At 38.0% G+C, this 21509-nt stretch overlaps 2 protein-coding genes across 4 annotated transcripts in view; both read left to right on the forward strand.

Moving 5' to 3' along the window:
• Positions 1–590: 590 nt before the first annotated feature.
• On the forward strand, positions 591–12302 carry ube4a (ubiquitination factor E4A (UFD2 homolog, yeast)). The gene is made up of 20 exons (XM_087795438.1): positions 591–692; positions 1891–2049; positions 2125–2301; positions 2735–2847; positions 3642–3794; positions 3865–4024; positions 4095–4297; positions 4365–4556; positions 5452–5785; positions 5865–5991; positions 6066–6373; positions 7113–7245; positions 7307–7497; positions 7571–7671; positions 9011–9124; positions 9194–9368; positions 9462–9642; positions 10360–10507; positions 10586–10743; positions 10809–12302. Exons 2-20 carry the CDS (start codon positions 1932–1934, stop codon positions 10942–10944), a joined length of 3222 nt encoding a protein of 1073 aa, XP_087651564.1. The 5' UTR covers positions 591–692; positions 1891–1931; the 3' UTR covers positions 10945–12302.
• Positions 12303–13211: 909 nt separating this feature from the next.
• The window catches only part of kmt2a (lysine (K)-specific methyltransferase 2A), a 38545-nt gene continuing 30247 nt past the window's right edge, over positions 13212–21509 (forward strand). For all 3 annotated transcript variants that reach the window (XM_087796080.1, XM_087796082.1, XM_087796081.1), the window contains exon 1: positions 13212–13592. In XM_087796080.1, coding sequence (XP_087652206.1) covers positions 13341–13592 — 252 coding nt within the window. In that variant the 5' untranslated portion in view covers positions 13212–13340. The remainder of the gene's footprint in view (positions 13593–21509) is intronic.

Here is a 21509-nt window from a genome sequence, read left to right on the forward strand (position 1 = left end):
TCAGACAGGAGTTAATAATAAAGTAAGTAAGTATTATTTGTAAAGCTTTTCTAGACCAGGGTCACAAATCACTTAAACAATCAATACAACACCCAATAAAATAAAAGCTTAAAAGCTCAAGACAACACCGAGAACAACACAGGAGTCTCAACGTAGGAAACTGACAACCATGGCCTCAGAATCAGAGACTGATCCTCATCATTTTGCCGAAAGATAACATGAATGTAACTCATTTCCCCTCTAACTCAATGCTACCACCTGCTGGCCGTCTGATAAACTGCCGATTTGAAAATGCAATACGAATTAAAACACATTTCACAACAAGGAATAATTTAAACTGAATTTGTATTAAAATCTTTCATGCAATTATCTATTTTTCATGTTTTTATTATATGTATTTAAAGGGTAAACGATGGATAAAAAATATTAGAACGAATAACCGCTTGTTTAAGCCAATTTTAGACTAAAATAACGAACAACTTTTGCATGATTTACATTTCTTAAATAGTCTGTGTATGTTATAATGTGTTTCGATGAGTCGTGATTATTTATTTAACATTACTCAGCACAGCAAACTAGTCGTCTCATGTCGATGACGTAACAACTTATATTTACTGAGGAACTGACACTCGGTGTAGGATTTTTTTTTTGCTTATTTTTCTATAAAAACGCAGACATTTGCCACTTATCGGGTAAGACATCGTGTTTGTTTCTTTGTCGTGCATGACTCGGCCGTGTATCGATGCACTTTGAGGGAATAGTAGGAAAAAAATCAGCGTTTACAGCTTTTGACAGCTTAGCTTGCTAGCTAACTAGCTTAAACCGGCTAAGGCGGCTCCTGTCGAGCACAACGAGAAAGATTTCTTATGACATCGCGGCTATGATGTCTTTCTGACAAGATTGTCATGTCAACAGCCTTCCAGGAGTCTTTTTACATGTGTTTGTTTCATTTTTGCGTTGCGTTTCGATCAGTTCTTCGTGACCACCGTCTCCCCCTGACTAAAAATGTTATTCGTAGGTAAATAAACACGTGTGACGCAACAAGTATTGATCCCAATTGTAACATTATTTTCCTTTAAAGTGTTGATTCTAGCTAAAGCAGAGGAAGTGCAGAACAGTGTGACACCATTCAAGAACAGATACCATACATACCACTGATATAGTTCAACTACTATCTCCTGTGTTATTGCTAGAAATAGCACATTCGGAACAATATGAAAATGACAGTAAAGATCTACGTATATTTATTAACCTACTCCATTGTTTACCAAAATATTGAGCTGTTTGAATGATCATGATTTGATCTTCTATATGGGCTTGAACCACCTCGTTTTAATGTACCTATTCCTTCTTTAAAAAAAATAGTTATCACCTGCTCCATCGATAAAACATTAACATTTCTTATCAGAATATTAAACATTTGTAAAGAATCAAAAGGTCGATAAAAATGCATTTATTTTTTAACATATATTTACGTTTTCCTTTCTCCATATTAAATGTAAAACAAGTTGATACCTGCATGCAAATTCCACAAAGGAATTCAGAAGGGATATGGAGAGGAAGGTGGAGAAAAAATAAGGGCACATGTATTTTAATGCTCTTATACATTTTTTTTAACTCATACCTTTCTCGTATATTTACAACAAAATATTCAGCTTGGGTTGTGTGTCGCCTCTATTTACGTCAGTTATTACAAGGACACACTCGAGGTATGAAGAGACACGTGACTATGTACACTTTGCGTCATGACACATACTTCAGCTTGTTTATTGGATTTGTTTCTTTGGATACTCCAGATTCCTCCTCCTGTTTGAAAGAGTTGATTCATAATAGAGAATTAGTGTTGAAGACACTCCTATACACCGCTATAACCACCACGTCTTCTTCAAGGACTGGGATCTTCGATGGAATAAGTTTTAAGACCCCATGAGATGACTGACCAGGGCAACAACAACCAGAACATCTCCGGCAACCCTTTCGCTGCCCTCTTCAGTTCCCTGGCTGATGCCAAGCAGTTCGCATCAGGCCAGAAACCATCTCAACCCCCTGGTGAGTCATCTCACATGCATTAACCTACAATCAACTCGACTGTAATAAAGTGGTTAACTCTCCCCGTCTGGGCAGTGGACGACTCCGGAGAGAGCCAGTCGGAGTCAGAAAATTCTGTGTCTGACAGCGTCGACGAGAACGATGACTCTGTGGCAGAGATCAGTCGCTCTTTCAGATCCAGGCAGGAGTTGTGCGAGCAGCTCAATGTCAATCACATGATTCAGAGGATTTTTCTCATCACCTTGGACAACAGTGAGTAATGAAAATCCAAACTGTCGGTATTTTTCTGAAGAGTTTTCAGTATTTAATTAGCAGTAAAAGCTTTTGTGATTTTTGAAGTGCTTTCCAAAAATTGAGGTTGATGGATGATCTGCAATTAGTTTTCCATGTATTCAATATATTGTCTCTAAACCAAATGTTCTGATGTACTCGACAGTTCTTGTTCCTAGGAGATGAGTCGTACAAAGACAAACAATACAGTGATTGTGTTTCCTCTCTCGGATAATGCAACTTTATTTAGAATCCTCATCTTCCGCCTTCTTGTACATCAGTTGAAATCTTTGAACATCTTTTGTATCTGATGTCCATGAATAATTTGAACGTCTTCCTAATGTATCGCTAGTGGAAACTGTTTTGTGCTTATCGCGCTCCACCAACTGTTTGCTAATTCCACTCTCTTTATCAGGTGATCCTAGCCTGAGAGGAGGAAATGGGATACCGCCTCGATGTGTTTACCTGGAGGAGATGGCTGCCGATCTGGATGGACAAGACTGGCTGGATATGGACAACATCGAGCAGGTCTTGTCAAGTTACTCCACTTAGCAGCCAGATATTCCTTATTTGAAGGTTATCTCAAACAAATGTATACAATGTTTTATTTTTTTACATGCAAAAAAAAGAAATACAATTAAATATAAATCCAAATAAAAGGAAACATTTTAGTTAAAAAGTAGCTTTTCAGTTTGTAGCAAATTGCCAAATCTTTTTTACAGATATTTCCATAAAGATACATAATATATAAGCACTTTATAGCAATAAATAATATATATCTGGTTTTGTCTGATATGATATGATTTATATTGCACAATATATGTATGTATAGGCTCAGCATATATCGATATAAATGCATAATATATGAACACACATACTACAATATTATTCTTATTATCCCCACAAAAAACGTACTTTTTACTCATTTTATTGCAATATAACATACAACATATAAACTATTTTTTTCCTAGATTTATTCCTCAGCATCCTCAGTTATGACACTTCCTCCTCCATGTACTTGTTTCGAAAGAAATACATTTATGACTTATGTCATACTGTTCCACGTCTTCGAAAGCCTTTGGATTTTTTAAGTTTAAAATCTCCCATTCCTTGTAAGTTTGTTGACAATTGATGATTTCTTGAATTGTATATTATCTGTGCTGTATAAAATTTGACCAGATCCATACATTTGAACATTTTTGATTTTATGATTATATGGTTTGTGTAATCTCTCGATTCCTATATTGTTTTTATTGCTCTTTCCTGTGTTTGAGTTTATTCATCAACACAAGCCTATTTTTTTTGTACTGTATCTCTCTTAGGGTATTTTTAACCGATTGCTGTTGCCAGAGCCAGGAAACCATCTCATCTACATGACATCCTGCAGTGCTGTGAATTTATCCGCTGACCGTGATGCTGGCGAGAAATGTGCCATCCCTTACCTGTATGCCTGTTTTCAGAGGGCGAAAGAGGAGGTCAGAATAATAGTTTGACTCATCATTATTTTGGATCAAAATCAAATGATTGTGTCGTTTGTGTGTTTAGGTGAAAAAGGTTCCAGAGAAGTTGCTATCATATGCAGTTCGCTGCAAGAACCTGACTGTGTCGAACACAAGGACTGTTCTGCTCACACCAGAGATCTACGTCAGCCAGAATATCTACGAGCAGCTTCTGGATCTGCTGTTGGAAGCCTTCAGTAGAGGAGGTAAGTGTAGCAAATTATATTTATGATCCTCCAAACTGTCTGTCTGATTTCCTGATTTAATGTCACTCAGAGCAAGAAGAGATGGTTGAGTTCATGGAAGAAGTCATCGCCGGACTGCTCACCGACCAGGAGGTTCGCACCTTCAAGGAGGTCATTGTTCCGGTGCTGGATATCTTCACGAGTCGGGTCAAAGACTTGGATCTGTGTCAGCCTCTCCTCTACTTCTACCTTGAAGTTCTGTTGTATTTCAGTCACAATAAAGACATAGCCAGGGTAAGACGTGGACCCAGACGTGTCATGATCTTGATGGTAACCAGGCAGAATCTTTCTTCTCTCTCAGGTGTTGGCGGAACACATTCAACCCAAAAATCAAGCAAACGGTTTGCAGTACCAGAAGAACCCACTGGGAGCTGTATTGGGAATTTCCTGCTTGTTGAAAACCCCTGGTGTTATCGAAGGACATGGTTACTTCCAGAACTCTTCACGTGCCAGTGTTCAGGAGACCAAGGTCCAGGAGGCAAACATCCATCAGGTGGGTAGATGATGCTGAAGCTTGAATTGTGATTAAATCATCAAGGTTTCAAAGTGATGCAAGTATATCGGTGCCATCAGAATATTGGATTGGATTGAAAATGTTTTTTGTTTTTTAAGGATCATTTTTTCAAACAAAATTGTTTAGTAATTGAATTAAAAAATGTGTATATATATATATCTATATCTATATATATATAGATATAGATATATCTTTTTTAATTAATTAATTATTTTGTTTGTTATTCTAAAGAGTTCTGAGCTACTTGATACTGTTTTTCTTTGTCACATGATCTTCTGCGAATCATGTTATTGGCTGAAAGTAAAATGAAATGAATGAAAAATGGGTTTTAATAAGAATTTCTTCAGGGCTTTACATCCGTAAAATATCATTAATATTCTCTGATGATTGCCAATCAGTTAAAGATCTTTTAAATCCATGTTTTTGATAAATCTTTGTTGTTTTTTCCCCCACTTCTCGTTTGTTACTTGTTTGCACAATCAAACACAGCTTCTGTTCTATGGTTGGTTTTACTTGTTGTTGTGTGAATGTCAAAACAATAAGTGAACTCTTTCCAAGAAAAAATCCAACCTTTCAACATGGAAATTATGGAATTCAATTATTAATCTAGATTAAATTAAACCTTCCAATACAAAAATATTTAATTGAATAAAAACAAATTCAATCTTGCAATATACAAATTGTCGATTTCAAATATTAAATTAAAACAAGTTCAACCTTTTAATAAAGAAAGATTGAATTCAAACCCAAATGATTCAATTAATAAAACTGATGCTACTGATTAACTCCTGATAAGTATCACATTTCATCTATAATGACTGAATGTTTGTTAGCTGCTTGTGGGTAATTTCCCCCAAAATATCATGTGTTTCAGTTCATGGGTCAATTTCACGACAAGCTGCACCAGATCCTAAAGAACCTGCTGCAGCGATCATGTGAGACGAGACACTTGCTGCTGACCTGGTTGGGCAACTGCCTCCACGCTAACGCTGGGCGGACCAAGATCTGGGCCAACCAGATGCCAGAAATGTTCTTCCAGATGTTCGCCTCGGACGCCTTCTTCTTAAACTTGGGTGCTGTGCTGGCGAAGCTCTGTCAGCCTTTCTGCAAACCACGCTCACCCAAACTGCTGACCTTTAACCCCACCTACTGTGCCCTCAAAGAGCTGAGTGAAGAGGAGCGACGCGGTCGGAATGTTCACGCAAGAGGTGGATTTTCTATGGTTTAATCATGACCCTTTGACCTCTGGATGGATCTGTAATCGTGCGTTATTTTAACATTAATCAGGTCTGGACAATGAAACCTGCCTGATTCCTGTTCCTCCTCAACAGCGAGTGGATTTAGGAGACTCATACACCCTACTGACGGAGAACCTGGTCTTCACACAGCTCAGTCTCCACTTAGGGTTCCACAGGTAGACGACAATATTTATCCGAGCTTGGCCACTTGACCTTCTACAATCACTCATGTGTTGTTTATCATGTTCAGACTTCATGAGCAGATGGCGAAGATGAACCAGTCTCTCCACCGGCTCCAGGTGGCCATCCAGGAGGCCCAGCGAACACGAAGCCCAATGAAGGATCAGCTGATTGAGCAGTTTGAACGCCTGATGGTTGTTTATCTGTCCACCAAAGCTGCCACCACACAGCCTGCCATGCTTCAGTGTTGCCTTCACCTCCAAGCGTCCACTGCTGCTGTGCTGGTTCAGCTTGGCATCGGAAACCAAGGGCCTGATCATGTAGCACTCAGCTTCCCGCTGCCCTCCCTGCAAAGTTCAATGCTCTGCTATATCCCAGGTAGTTCACATTTCCATGACTCTTTGTTCTCTGTGCACGACAACTGTGGAAGTATATCAGAGCCATCAAAAATGTTTAAACTTGTGATTATTTTTTTAATTTAAATGTTTTGATAATTTCATAATTTTTGTTAATAATGTTTATATAATTTTTATATTGAAAACGCAAGTTTATTTTTTAGATAATTTAATTAAAACCTTTATTCAATTTTTACACTTAGAGTTTGATAGTCTAGTTCCAATTAGTACAAACGAAATTTTATTTAATTCTTAGCCCTTTCAATTCAATATAAAAATGTTGGTTTTCTAGTTTTCGGTTCCCTTTTCGTCTGATATCACTAGTATACCTACTTTTTAATATTGAATTTAAAATGCTACATATTAAAGAAAATGTGTTTTTAAATAGTTGAGTAAGAATATCAAACTCATTGTAAAAACAATCTTTTAAATAATAATATATATTTAAAGTTCAATTAAAAAACCCCAAATGAATTAAAACCTTTCAATAACAGAAATGATTATATTCAATTATTCAATAAAACATTTAAATTAAATCAGTCGATTAAAAAAAACAACAATTCACTTTAGAGATTATTGATTTAAATTGTTCAGTTACAAATGTAACCTTCAATACCTTCAAAAACAACATAAAAAACATTAATTAGTCTATGTGTATGTGTTGCCTGTTTACTTTGGATGATAAAAGACATTTCTTAATCTTTATTTGTCCCTTTTTTCAGAGTTTTTTGCGGACAATCTGGGAGATTTTTTTATTTTCCTGCATCGGTTCGCTGATGACGTTTTGGAATCGTCTGCGGAAAACCTAGAGTACATTCTGAACTTCATCACCGTCTTCATGGGTTATGATGAAAGGTACTAAATCTTTCCTCTTCTGCCTCAATCATCTTTCTTAACGTAAACTGTATATGTGAAGGATGAAGAACCCACATCTAAGAGCTAAGCTGGCGCTGGTGTTGGAAGCCGTGATGCCTCACTTGGGTTCAGCGGCTCCCGGCGCCGTTCAGCCAATTATGTTCCAGCGGGAAAGAGTCTTCTGCTCCTACAGATACGCTCCGCAGCTGGCCGAGGCCCTCATCACTGTGTTTGTAGATATTGAGTTTACAGGTAAAGAAAACACCTGCATGTCTTGTCAAAAAAATGAATGTACAGTAATAACGTGGTTTATCTGTGACCACAGGTGACCCTCATCAATTTGAACAGAAGTTCAACTACAGAAGACCCATGTATCCCATTCTCAAGTACATGTGGGAGAAGGAGAATTACAGAGAGAGTGTCAAGGTATTACTAATCTTATCGTTGCATACAAGGTATGTGTCTGTGACCAGATTTACTGACGTATGCCTTGTCATTCATTTTAAAGTGGTTAATAGTTAATCACAGGGTTAAGTTTATGCGAATTTCCCGCATCAAAGTTGTAATTCAAAGGTTAAAATGAACAAGATTTATTTTAACTTGTATAGTTAACATTGCATAAGAGATGCCATCCGACATGGCAAAATAGATAATAAAATAAACAGTTCACTTCATTGGCCACATCGAGGGAATCAAATAAACCTCCGGAACTCACACACCACCATGAAGACGTACAGGAAGATTCCCTTACAAAACGACTTCTCTTTTGCTTTGATCAGCAATGTCATTAGAGCAAACACGGCTTGCAAACATGGACTTTTGCAAGCTCAGTCCGTCTGTGTGCACATCAAAAAATGCCCCCCCCCAGAAACAACCGTGAACAATAGTTCCGCACAGATAGTAACTTTTCAAATCGAGGATCATTAAATTATCTTATCTAGTAAATATTTATTAATATTAGATACTAGACTTTAGACTTTCTTTATTGTCATTGCACAGAAGAACACAGCAGTGAAAACTGGCTGCGAAATTCCGTTACTTGGCAAACGTTTAAAAAACACAGCATAGGATGATTGTATAAATATAAATATTAATAAGTTATAAATAGAGCAATAAAAAAATAATGTTTTAAATGTTGTATATAATGAATGTGTATAAATATACATGAGTAAAAAATAGTGCAATATATTTATAAATAGAACAAATAAATCATGTTTTAAATGGTGCATTTCTCCTTAGTTACATAGTACATTCAGCAGTCTGATGGCCAGAGGGAAGAAGTTGTCGCTTAATCTTTCTGTTCTGCAGCGGATACATTTTTGCATAGAATATTATTACCTTATTTATTATTATTTTTTACTTGTATTACAACTTTACAAAATTACTGCTTCTGATGGCAATCACACGTACAATTTAAAGTGGTATAGTGGCGAACAATAGGCATCACTACATAGAGCAGTGTGTGGAAAGGCATTGTGGGAGTTCACTGTTTTGTTGGCACTATAAGTGAGGTTCAGTAATTACTGCTTTCCACTAAGTTATGTGGTTGAGTTAAAGTTTATCAGTTAAACATAGAGACAGAGAAAGGCTGAGTGGCGATATGGCGAGGATCCATTGTGTTTGGTTTAATTTTTGCAGTCATATCGCAAAATGACACCCTTTAAAACCCAGACTTTTGTAGCAACTTATTAATACAAAGTAAAAAGAAAATATCTATGCTTTCATCATAAAAAATGTGTGATCAGTGAACAACTCTGTCTTCCAGCATCTAGCCGACTATGCATCTGTGAACCTGGAGGCCATGAACCCCCCACTGTTTCTCAGGTTTCTCAATTTACTGATGAATGACGCCATCTTTCTTTTAGACGAAGCTATTCAGGTGAAACCTTTATTCCACAAGTTTCTTCGGCATATTCAGATCCTTATCTAATTGTTTACAATGTGTCAGTACTTGAGCAAGATTAAGGTCCTGCAGCTGGAGCGGGATCGAGGGGAGTGGGGCGAGTTGTCGCCCGACGCCAGAAGGGAGAAGGAGTCCAGCCTGCAGACGTTAGGAGAACTGGGCCGCTTCCACAACATCATGTCTAATGAGACCATCAGCACCTTGGCCTTCCTCACCTCAGGTCAGACGGGGGATGAGATGACAAGAGGAGATTACACTAAATCTATTCCACCAGGTTAATTTCCCGCAACCTTACATTCATTACACCCTGCAGAGGTCAAGGGTATCTTCGTTCACCCGTTCCTGGCCGAGAGGATCATCTCGATGCTCAACTACTTCCTGCAGCACCTGGTGGGTCCAAAGATGGGGGCTCTAAAAGTCAAGGACTTCAGTGAGTTCGACTTCAAACCGCAGCAGCTCGTGTCGGACATCTGCACCATTTACCTGAACCTCGGGTACGTTTATGATGGAGGGATGAGAAAGATGGTAGAAAAAAACTGCTATAAATATAGAAGATAATGTTATTATTTTATTTAACCTTTTCACTTGAAAGACTGATGCACCTTTTGTATGGAAGTATCTCAGTGTCATCAGAAGATTTAGTGGTTGAATTTAACATTTTAAACGTTGAAACTTTACATTTTCTTATTGATTTTATAATAATTGAATTAAAACCTTTGAATATTTTTTAATACCAAAACTCTTTTGTTATTTTCTGGTGGCACTTTTATACCAACATTTTTATATTGAATTTAAAAGGCTACGAATTAAAAAATATCTAATTATTTTCTTAATTATTTGAATTGGACTTTCAAACTGTTTGTGTAGAAAAGCATTAATTTGAAAATATTTTAAAAATCGTATTCAATATTTAAAAGAAGAAAATTCACGCTTTCAATTTACAAATTATTTAATTCACATTCAATTAACATTTCAATAAGAAAATTCAATTTTTTAAATGTGTAATGTTAAATTTAAACCATTAATATATATTCTAATCTAATTATAAACTTGAAATTTACCACTTACCATAGAATTTGACAAAACAATTCAGTAGTAAAATCTATTTAACTTTGCTCTTTAACCAGACTTCAGTGTGATGGACCGAGGAAGCTGTTTCCTTCCTCGTAAAGGTTTCCTTCTCATTTGTATGTTTTGTTTATCTTTGGCAGCGACGAGGAGAATTTCTGTGCAACGGTTCCAAAAGACGGCCGCTCGTACTCTCCTACTCTCTTCTCCCACACAGTCCGCGTACTGAAGAAGATCAACAAGCCCGGAGACATGATTGTAGCGTTCGGAATCCTCGCCGATAAAATCAAGGTTTTTTTTTTTGTTTTGAACGTAATCATGTCCGTTTCATTAGCAGAAATTTTGAACTTTGTCTGTGTTTGTTTTAAGTCACACGCAGACCGACAGCAGCAGGAGGAGGAGACGTACGCCGACGCTCCTGACGAGTTTATCGACCCCATCATGTCCACTTTGATGCTGGATCCGGTTCTCCTCCCGTCCTCCAACGTCACCGTCGATCGCTCGACTATAGCAAGACATCTTCTGAGGTCTAACGTCTTAGTTATTAACCCCTCATTTTACCGTCTATTTACCGACTTTTTTGTCCTCGCAGTGACCAGACGGACCCTTTCAACCGCAGTCCCCTCACCATGGACCAGATCAGGCCCAACGAGGAGCTCAAACAACAGATCTTACAGTGGCTGGACAAGCACAAGCAGGAGGGGCTGCAGTTGGGCCCCAGTGGCTAGACTTGATCTTCTCCGTGAGAAACCATTACTGCTCCCCTCATTTTCTCTCCTCGCCCACATCTTGTGTGCTCCTCTTCTTTTTTTGGCTAATCCATGGCGCAATTATCCCCGTGGATTCCTCCTGGCTCCTGCAGTCCGTCTAATATTCCATTAGCCTTTAAACAGAGCGGATTATCTCTTTGACAACAGCCCAGACAAACTGTCGCTCACCAGCTGGAAGTCACAAAACGGACTTTTTTTTTCTTTTTTTTTTTAATTTCCTTGATGTCGTGTGGATATCAGGTCTGTGTCTCAGTGCTACACTTTGATCAGTATCATCACATGAAGAGCTGCGGCCGGGAAAATGAAGAGACTGGACTTTGAATGTACAAAATACTCTTGACTGTTAGGTCGGTACAAAAAAAAAAAAGAAGGTTTTCTACAGTGGCACACTTTTTAACTCTGCAGCGGAAGGATAGCTCTCTTTTATGAGTCGATTCACTCTTTGTTTGTCACAGAAACGCATCGAACCGCCCTTTATTTTCCCGCCCCAATACTTCTGCACTTTCTTGCTTGAATACAAAATACAGGATTTTGTCTTAAAGCCAACAACAACAAAAGGATGAATCGAGGTGCAGCGCTCGGAAGGTTAACGTGTGCGTGAGGAGGTGTAAGTGTGAACATCCCGATATGTTTTCCATAACCATCTATGTCATGACATTTTTTTCTAAATGGTTATTACGTCTCACTCGAGAGCACATTATAATTAAAATGTTAGAGACGGATTCATTTTAATTTTTTAAATCCTGAAACCAAATGTAACTTAACTGACCCGAGTAATCTTTTGTACATCGTTTCTATTGTCCAGATCACCACCATCATGGATATTATACATCATTGGTCTCTAAGAGGAAGGTTCGAGTTGAAGTTCTCTTACTACAGTGGACAAACCTGAATCAGGTTATGTTTTTAGAGGCACAGTTGAACAACATTTTGAACCTTCATGTACTCGACGATTTACATTTTCTGTCAGGTTTTCTTCACTGGGTCTTCTGTTCATGTGTGCACAGACCAACAGAGAGTTGGTGCCTGACATCGAGAGCAGCAACACCAAAATGACAACAAAAAAAAGGAGGCGACTGGATTATCACTTTTGAGAAGATGCATTTTATTGAAATAGAAAAAAAGAAAATGAGTTAAAAAAATATGTTGCTTGAAGGTGAAAAGTGAAATGAACAACATGTTTGTTGGCATGCCTGCTGATGATGCATTATAAGTTTCTACAACCGATTGTGTGTTTTAAATAATATACTAATGATTATTGGTTTCTGTACAGTATGATTCAAAATAAAACAAATGGATTGTTGATCCAATTCTGATTACATTTTTGATCGGTATTTTGGATTCAGACTTCAGTAATATATTTTAATAGAATCTCTGTTGTCATAGCACAACAAAGTTGGGGCAGTGCTGTGCAATGAAATTCAGTTTTGTGTCTCAACTCTGCTGGCATTTAAAAAAAAATATGATACAATACAATAGAATATATTTATTTTTAAAGAACACATTGTTTGGACAGTGTTGTGCAATTAAATAATTATTTGCATCCTGTACACTGTTTTAAGCAAAATGATACAATGCAAAACGCATTAAAAACTAATACAAAATGATATTTAGAATAACACACATACAATATAAATAAATAATTACAAATAAAAAAATGATAAACAATAAATAGAACTATAATACACATATACTTAACATTAAATTTAGAATGAAAACATAATAGATGGGAAATAAATAAATAAAATACAATTAAATAAACATACAAAAACATTTATGATAAAAGACATTAGATGTTAATTACAACCAAAAAAACAAATTCACAAAGCTTTTTTTTTTTTTACAACATTGTACATTTGTATTTATTTTATAAACTTTTAAAAATCCAGCCTGAAATTAATCAAAACTATTGTATTGTTTTTAAATTCCGTCTGCATGCTTCATTAAAAATGTAATCCTGCTATTTTAATGAAATATATTAGCATTATTTGTATTCAAAAACACGGAGCAATTGTTTATCTGAAGCACTTGATTCTAGATTATATTTCTGTGTTTTTCTTTAAGAAAATACTAACAGCGACATTCTTTCATCGGATTCAAGTGCAGCCTGTATTTCCCGGGCAAAGCCCCTGAACATGAGTTGGAATTCCGCAACGCTGAGCTTCAATAGGGCCGCTGAGCAAAATGCATTGTTGGGGGTTCTCCGCTCCCACCCGGCAACATGAATAACGACACTCGGACCAGTGAGAGTGCAGCGCTTGTGGTGGTGTTGTTTATGTGGAGTGCTGGGTTAGGGTTCCGCCCACCGAGGTATCTCTGATCGCAGGGCAGACAGAACAGGCACAGAGTGTAAAATGGCGCACAGCTGTCGGTGGCGGTTCCCCGCTCGGCCCGGAGGGAGCAGCTACTACGGTACCGGGAGGAGAGCGGGCCGAACCAGGGTGACTGCCTCTCTGCGGAATGTCTCCGGAGCAGCCCACCCCGGCGCAGCCGGACTCGGACCCGGGTTCGACGCTGCACTACAGGTTTCCTCGGCTATTGGGAGCAACCTGCAGAAATTTCGGAATTTTGGGGGGGACTCGAGTGACTCCAGCAGCGGCGGGGAGGTGAGTACACAACCCCCGGGACTGGGTCGGTATAAGAAGTAGGATCTCCTCAAGATCCGAAACGGGGGTCACACATCTTTTTTTTCCCCCGGAACCGGAGAAGTGATGACAACTTTTGTGTGGAAGTGTGTGTGACATCATGGTAGCATCACAGCGTCTAATAACTCAATAACTACTACTTATTATTATCATCTTAAGCAGAAGTTTTTTTCCAGGAGGATCAATGATGCTAACATCTCTCTCTCTCTCGTGTGGGACCCCTCCAGTGTACACACATATATATTTAACAATATTATTAAATCCATTTTATTTAAGAGGAGAAATACACACTAGTTTGTAACAGTATAATAATAAGACCCTCATAAAAGGTTGTCATCTGACATTAGCTTGAAGCTACTACATCTTGTTGTTTTAGTTTATGATAAAGTTATCGCCCTTTTTGTTTTATTAACAAGCTTTTTGCATGCGTTGTAAACCTCCTGATCCTTTATGGATTCCCTTGTGATTCTGGAGGATAAAGTGAAAACAAGACATGTCAACAAACAGCACACACTGCTAGCACAAGGCTAGCTTCACATGCTAGCTCCTCTCCACCTGCACTACACTTTATTTTTTTTTAAATATCACACTCTTTAGATTTAGTTTAAATAAGATTATTTGAGTGTTCACACGTTTTCACTTTTTTTCCCCATACTGGGATGGGGGGTCTTCTTATAGCTATATGGAGGACATGTGTGTCTGTGGTGGTGTTGATGCTAAAAGAACGAGCATGCTAACGCCACGCTAGCCTAGTGCTGATGCAGAGGAAAAATGGGAGGATTTCTCCTTCTCTGCACAGCAAGTGCGTAGCTGCTGTCCGGCCATGACTCCGGGTCGGAAGGCGTTTTATTCATCGGATGGGACCCCGGTTTGGTGGTGTGAATCGATGGTGGTATATAATGTTTGAAGGAGGGAGGGGGGTTGCGATGCTACAATAACAAGGAGCCTGTTCTGGACGCGGCCGTGTGATGTGGGGGTGTGTTCGTCTCAGCGAACTACCATCTTCCTCCTCCATGATGAGCGGCGTGCGATCGTTGCAGTGGGAGTTTCACTGTTTACCAGCAGGACCCGGAGCTCATAGTAGCGGCTTTTTTCTTTTTTTTTACGTAGAGCTGCTGGCATGTGGGACGCACGGTTGTGGATTCACGTGACTTCCCCCTTTTTTTGGCTTGTCCGTGGATTTTTATTTTACATTTCTCTGATCCTTAAAACTCTTCACTGGCTTCCAGTTTATTTCAGGATCAACTTTAAAATTCTGGTTCTTACTTTCAGATCTATTCATGGTCAGGCTCCTCCTTACATCACTGATATGATCCAGCCTTACACCCCAGCTCGGGCTCTGAGGTCTGTGGATCAGAATCTACTTGTGGTTCCACGCACACGGTTCAGGACCAGAGGAGAGAAATCTTTTCAGACTGTTGCTCCTAAGCTTTGGAACGATCTTCGTCTCTCTTTGCGATTGATAGATCTACTGACTCCTTTAAGAAAAATCTTAAGACGTTTCTATTTGTTCAGGCTTTTCCTTGATTTTCTGGAACTACTGTTGTGTTTTCAGTTTTTATCTTGATGTTTAAAATATATACTTTATTGAATGTTGTTTTGATTGTTCAAGCGCTTTGTGACCCTGGTCTCAACTCAGGAATGTTGTTGATATTTGCATTTACTTTCATATTTCTGACGCAAAGATGCGGATGAAAGTGATGTTACAACTTTGTTATAATACCAAAACTCTCAAGTCCAGTTGGTGAGAAAATCATTTTTAATGTCCATTTATTGGGTATAAGATTAGTGGATTTATATGAAACCAGTATTACCAGACAGGGCTTGTAGATTATCAAGGTGATATAAATATAATGTTCCTTGAATAAATATTAAAGTTTTTCAATTTCAATTTTATTTAAAGTGTCTTATCATAACAAAGTTATCTCAAAGACACTTTACAGTTGAAGTAAGACTATAGTGGAGAAAGGAAAAACAGATCCCAGCAATTCAATGGATTATGGATTATTAACACCGGTGAGAATACACTGATTTCTGGTCAACCTCCTTAAAGGTTGATTTAAGTATCTCTTAAATTGATCTTGTATCTTTTTTTGTACTTATCCGTAAGTGTATTTTTGTTTAAAAGTCTTGATTTACTACTTCTTCTTCTCTACTTTAATATTTACATGTAAGTAAGTTAGTAATTTATATGTATAGAGCGCTTTTCCAGACCAGGGTCACAAAGCACTTAAACAATCAAAACAATACTCAATAAAATATATACTAAAAAGGTCAAGTTAAACACAGAGAACAACACAGGAGTTCCAGAAGATCAGGGAAAAGCACGAATAAAAATGTCTTCAGATGTTTCTTGAAGGAGTCAGTAGATCATCAAACACAGAGGAAGATCGTTCCAAAGCTTAGGAGCAACAGTCTGGAAGGATTTCTCTCCTCTGGTCCAGAAGCATGTTCAGGAACCATCAGTAGATTCTGATCCATAGACCTCATAGCCCGAAAATGTGCTTAAATCCCGCCCACTGAAAATGCTTCCTTTTTTCTGTAGATGAAATCTTGTTTAGCATAACCACACTCACCCTGCTTGGTCAATCATCAAGGTTTGTCAATGCAGAAAGTCTCCACCTCCAATGGACTCATTGTATAAACAAAGTGGGGCGTGATTACAGCTGGCAGGAGGAGGAGTGAAGCCCATTATGACATCATAATGGACTCTGATGGACGCTCTGATAACCTCTTGTTTGCTGAGATTTCAGATGGGTGGGATAACTTTATAAAGCAAAAACTTCTAAATATGGTCATGATGAGGGACTTACTGCATCTTGGAGAGGAAGACTTCAACATTTGAAACGTGAGTGAGTCAGGAGAGTTGGGTTTTCACATAAATTACACTTTAATACTAAGTAGGGTTCAATATTTGAGTTTGAGTTACCTTTTTGTTAAATCTTGCTTAACATTTACCCAATTTAAAGGCTGATATCATTGGAAAGCTTGCTAAACAAAAATACGGCGAAGAAGGTTTCAGTATGTTATAATGATGTTAATAATTATCAATCAATTAATTAATGTTAAATTAATAAAATTTGGGCCAGATTAAATTAATTGCCCAGATAGAACAAACAAGCCATAAATTGTTTAACATACAGTAATGAAAACATTTAGCAAAAACCTGAACCAACGCTGATTGACCTCCCGATATCAAATACACGCATGACTACATTTGCTTGTAATTGGATACATTTGGAATATTAGGAAATGCATTTTATGACCCATGACATGTTTGTGCGTGTGTAGGTCATTTACTTTCAGTTTCTCCCAGTTGAATCCTTAATCCTTTCCATATCATATTTGTGGATTTTTAAACCAGTACATCAATCAGGTTTTTGATATCGGTTAATGCTGAGTCACAGATATCTCTATCTCCCACTATTTGAGTTCAGAAACATAAATTATTTACCCACTAAAAAAGGTATGATATGTGTAATACCATCTACAATGAGCTGTAGTTTTGTAAAGAAACTTGACGCTTCACATACCCTGCTTTCTAGTCTTTTCTCATCTATCTTGTTGCAATTTTTATCTTGGGATGTAATGGTAACCGGTAAAATAGGTAAACTGATAAATTCTGCGACAGTTAATCTAAAAGTACATTTTAAAATTAACCATGTTTGAATACCTTACTCTCAGTAACTTCCAAGTGCCTGATGTTAGGAAAGATTAGGATTTTTCCTACTAAATAAACCCATGTTAATTTTATTTTTTTTCTATGTCAAGCATCTGGGTCAAAAAGACCCAGTGGCCAAAAACAATTGTGTTTGAGGTATCCCAAACAACCTCCTAGCTTCCAGAAATAAATATATATGCATTGGCGCAGGTCGGTCACCTTCATTCGGAGACAACACAAGGGATACCTCAAACACATATGTTTGATTGCACAACGGCTATGAGTCTTTTTGAACATTTTCCAATCTGCTGCTACAATTCAACCGAATAAAAGATAACTTTGATCATTTTGAGAACAATACCGTCACATGAAATTTGCATTTGGTTGCATCACAACTTTTATTTTATACGTATTATATCTGTATTATAACAATGTGATGAAAGTAATATGTGGTATTATTCAATGCTTAGCTCTTGTCTATATAGCATCCTTGAAGGATAAGGAAATAAATGAATAACAAATATTATGGAAGACATTCATAGTTGTGACATCCTACACAATGTATATTATTAGTACAAGTATACCGTGCAAAGACATTTTCTCCATGTTGCACTTTAACAAGTTGTACTTATTTTTCTTGTTTAATGTTTTTTTCAAACAGTACTTGGATGATAATTGATTCAGAAATCGAAGATAGTTTAAATGTAACATAACAATAAGGCGTTATATTTATAAACCAAAGTGTGTGTTTGTGAAACATCTACTTCTTTACATCTCTGTAGCCTGTGCTCAGAGGTGGATCTCATGGAGGATCAGTGTAGTGGCTGTCTGGCCAGACTGGGGCAGGATTGTTCCGGCTCATTGCAGCATGCTGAGATAACAGCGTAACCCTGAACAGAGCGGCAGCCGGACACTTGGCCCACCCCTCCTTCCTCCTTCCATACATAAAGACCCCAAATCCACTTCAGACACACAAGCCCATCTGAGAAGCAAAGCAACTTTTCTTCTGACAGCTGCCACTTTGAAATGGATTACTAAGCCTATTGCAGGAACTCAAAAGGCTACTTGCTGACGGCTGCTGTCCAATTGAGGGCGTTTGCTTTCTTTTGTTTATTTGCTCAAATGTAACTTCTGGATAGTTTCCATTTGACCCTTTAAAACGCATTCACAACACCCTTGTATATTTTTATTTTTTTCTTATAGCTCCGTATAACATGATCAAATGTGTCACCAAAAGTTGTGTCCCAGAGTGCAAATGGTGAAAAGCATCATTCCACTGGTTTGAGAGAAATGGTGTGTGTGTGTGTGTATGGGCAGAAGGGGTTTCAGTTCAGCAGGTGTTTGGCCTATTTAAATGGAAGACCCCTCCCCATCCCTGCCCTCCGCCCGCGTACCCATCCCAGAGACACTGTGTGGATTGGAGTAGGAAGCTTTGTGTCTAGCTCTCACAAAGTGCAGGCGGCATAAAGAGCTCCGGCAGTGATATCAAAGGGTGGAGGAAGCCCCCCTCTTCCGTACGGGACAACGCTGGGGGGAGAATTAGTCACAGACCCTCCCATCCATGGCTTTATTCTGCAGCGGCGGGCGGGCAAGGAGCTTTCACCTCAGCAATTGTGTCCTTCTTACTCTTTGTGTGTGTGCGTGGGTGAGCCGTGCACGTGTTTTAGGGGTTTTTATCGTCAACCTCCGTGACCTCCTGGATGTCTTCTGGTGCAAAGTAGTGTCTGCCACACAGAAGGCAAAGTTTTGGTCATGGTCGGCGACGATATTCGTTTCGCTTGTAGGGGTGTAGGAAAATTTCAATACACACTTGATATTTAACTGTATTTGTTTTGAATCGTTAGTCATCAGAAGTTAAATTATTTATTTTTTTTAAAAACACATTCACCAAAAATCTACTACCAAAGGAACAATGAAACCTTGAGATTCCCTGCAAGGGATGAGAGAATCGTATATACAGCAGGTCCCAGCTGCTGTTAAAAATGTGGCTTTTAGTTTTAATAATTAACCAAAAGAGAGTGGAACAATCATAAGATGTCATTAAAATTCAATGGCCCCCAAAAATGATACGAGGGTATCGCTACAGCCCTACTCGCTTTTTAACCGTTTGGACTCCAGTTCCTGACATCAGGAACCCAAACTAATACTAGTTTATCCTAGGGCTTTTCTTAGTACTTCACAATTTTGCAAAGGATTGTGGGATGGTTGCGATCTCGCAGAATCATCCACTTTTGTCTCTCCCATTTAATTATTTTGTGTACTTCCAATACTACTTGATAAAACAAAATGTTGCAAAGCTAGTATTTGGGTATGTGACGTAAAGAAAAAAAGCACAATATTTTACTTTACACTGACTAGTTCACCAGATATATGTTATTATGTAACTGTAACTATATATTTAAAGCAAATCAATTAATCTTGTAGAATACATGTATTTATTTCCAGTTGTGAAAACAACAAATTCTGACATTCATTCCATGTCAAAGCAGTTGAGATTTGTTTCAGTAAACAAGTGTCCCTGGACTGAGTTTGAGTCTGACCAGCACATGTGAAGCAGTTGGAGCACCTCCAAACAAATACTTACCTTTTGCTATGGGTGATGGGTAAAAAAGAAACACCCCTTACGTCTGCGGCTAAAAATAATCTCATGCTTGAAAAAAAAAAAAATACTCTCCAAACGTTGAACCCAAATGGCTTTTTTGGAAGACACAGGTTCCTGCTTTGTATTCTTGTTTGGTCTTTGGTGCTGTTGGGGGAAGTTTGTGTGAATGTGTCATCAGAGGGGTGAAGAGAAGTATGATCTCATAGCTAATTTACATTCCAGGAAGGGATGAGGCATAAGGTCTTTGCAAGAAATGCAAGCTGAGAGCTTCCTGGAATGCACCAAAACATGTCCAAGACTAATGATTCTTGCTGTCACCGAAGCCACTAACAATTGCTTTTTTTTTTACCTTACATGTACATCCCAACATGTACCATTGAACTCCGGGGAGTATTCATTTTTTTAATGAATGTATTGATATTGAACTTGTGAGCAGCTTTTTTATTACTTAATAATGTGATAGCTTTTTAGGAACTGTAAGTATATATGATTATTTTAGATATTTCAACCTTCCTTATATGTATATTGTTTTATTTTAAAACTATTCTAGATCATATAATTCACTTTATGTTGTCTCAATGTAATATTGCCAGCTAGCATTTACTTGATAAACCAATAAATATAATGGCTTCAGTATGAATGTCAATGTAATCTGAAGCTTATCACGATTACTTTAAAGCGATTGGTGGCATTTAATTTAGACTTCAATACATGGGAAACATCTCTCACTACATCGCTTTGAAGTATTTTTGTTTTTTAATATGTTTTTACATCACCTTTAATTTTGTAATGCGTATCTATATATCAAATAATATATTTAATATGCTTTAAAAAGCATTATTTACGCATCCAATTCGAGTTGTTGTGGTGGCCTAGATTTTGACGCTGATGGCCGTGTGGGACAATTTGGTTGCTGAAGGTGAGGTATTTGCCACACTACTGCACCGTCTGGGTTTTCAATCATCTCAGGCATTCGACACATTCTTGAGCATTTGGTCCGTGTGAGACTTGCGCAAACAATTTTGGACATAAGTAGTTTCTGAAGTTAGTACGACTAACTTAACACTTGATTCATGTGTAAATCCTCATTAAATTGAGCCACATCTGACAACTTTTCAAGGTAGTTCCATAGATGGATATGTTGTTGTCCTCATTTTACCTCTAGGTTGGTTATGAGTTTTTTTCACTTTGAATAACAGTCATAGTGATGATCGAGAAACTTTTTTCAGATGTGTAGGGAAAGTCCCTCCCAACTTCCGTTTTAGCAAACACTGAGGTGTGATCTTGTTCGATTTTTCTCTTCTCGATCATCAGTTGAGTCGACTTGTGGTCGTACCAACACTTAATGATGCTAAGTATCGCATTCAAAATCAAGGTTGATTAGTATAGTATGTAGTTTATAAAGTACCAGGTGGTCAAAGGTACCTTTGACAGTTTCCAGTGCAGGCTAGTGGCGCATGTAAAGGTCATGGCTGGTTGTGAGTCATACATGTGGATTTGAGCTAAGCAAATGGATAGATGCAGCCCACAGGACCACATCATTTACTCAAAGCCAGTCATGCGATCGTCGGATCACCGAGCGACAAATCCTATTCTCCTGGGCTACATCTGAGAT

Source organism: Callionymus lyra, chromosome 7, assembly GCF_982586985.1.
Source record: "Callionymus lyra chromosome 7, fCalLyr1.hap1.1, whole genome shotgun sequence".
In the NCBI taxonomy this organism is placed as follows: domain Eukaryota; kingdom Metazoa; phylum Chordata; class Actinopteri; order Syngnathiformes; family Callionymidae; genus Callionymus; species Callionymus lyra.

Excerpts from the sequence above, each read along its gene's own strand:
- ube4a (XM_087795438.1), top strand. The coding sequence starts at position 1,932 with ATGACTGACCAGGGCAACAACAACCAGAACATCTCCGGCAACCCTTTC. Across the intron at positions 5,786-5,864 it reads TCGGAATGTTCACGCAAGAG|GTCTGGACAATGAAACCTGC; the intron begins GTGGATTTTCTA and ends AACATTAATCAG. Across the intron at positions 9,369-9,461 it reads CTTGGCCTTCCTCACCTCAG|AGGTCAAGGGTATCTTCGTT; the intron begins GTCAGACGGGGG and ends TACACCCTGCAG.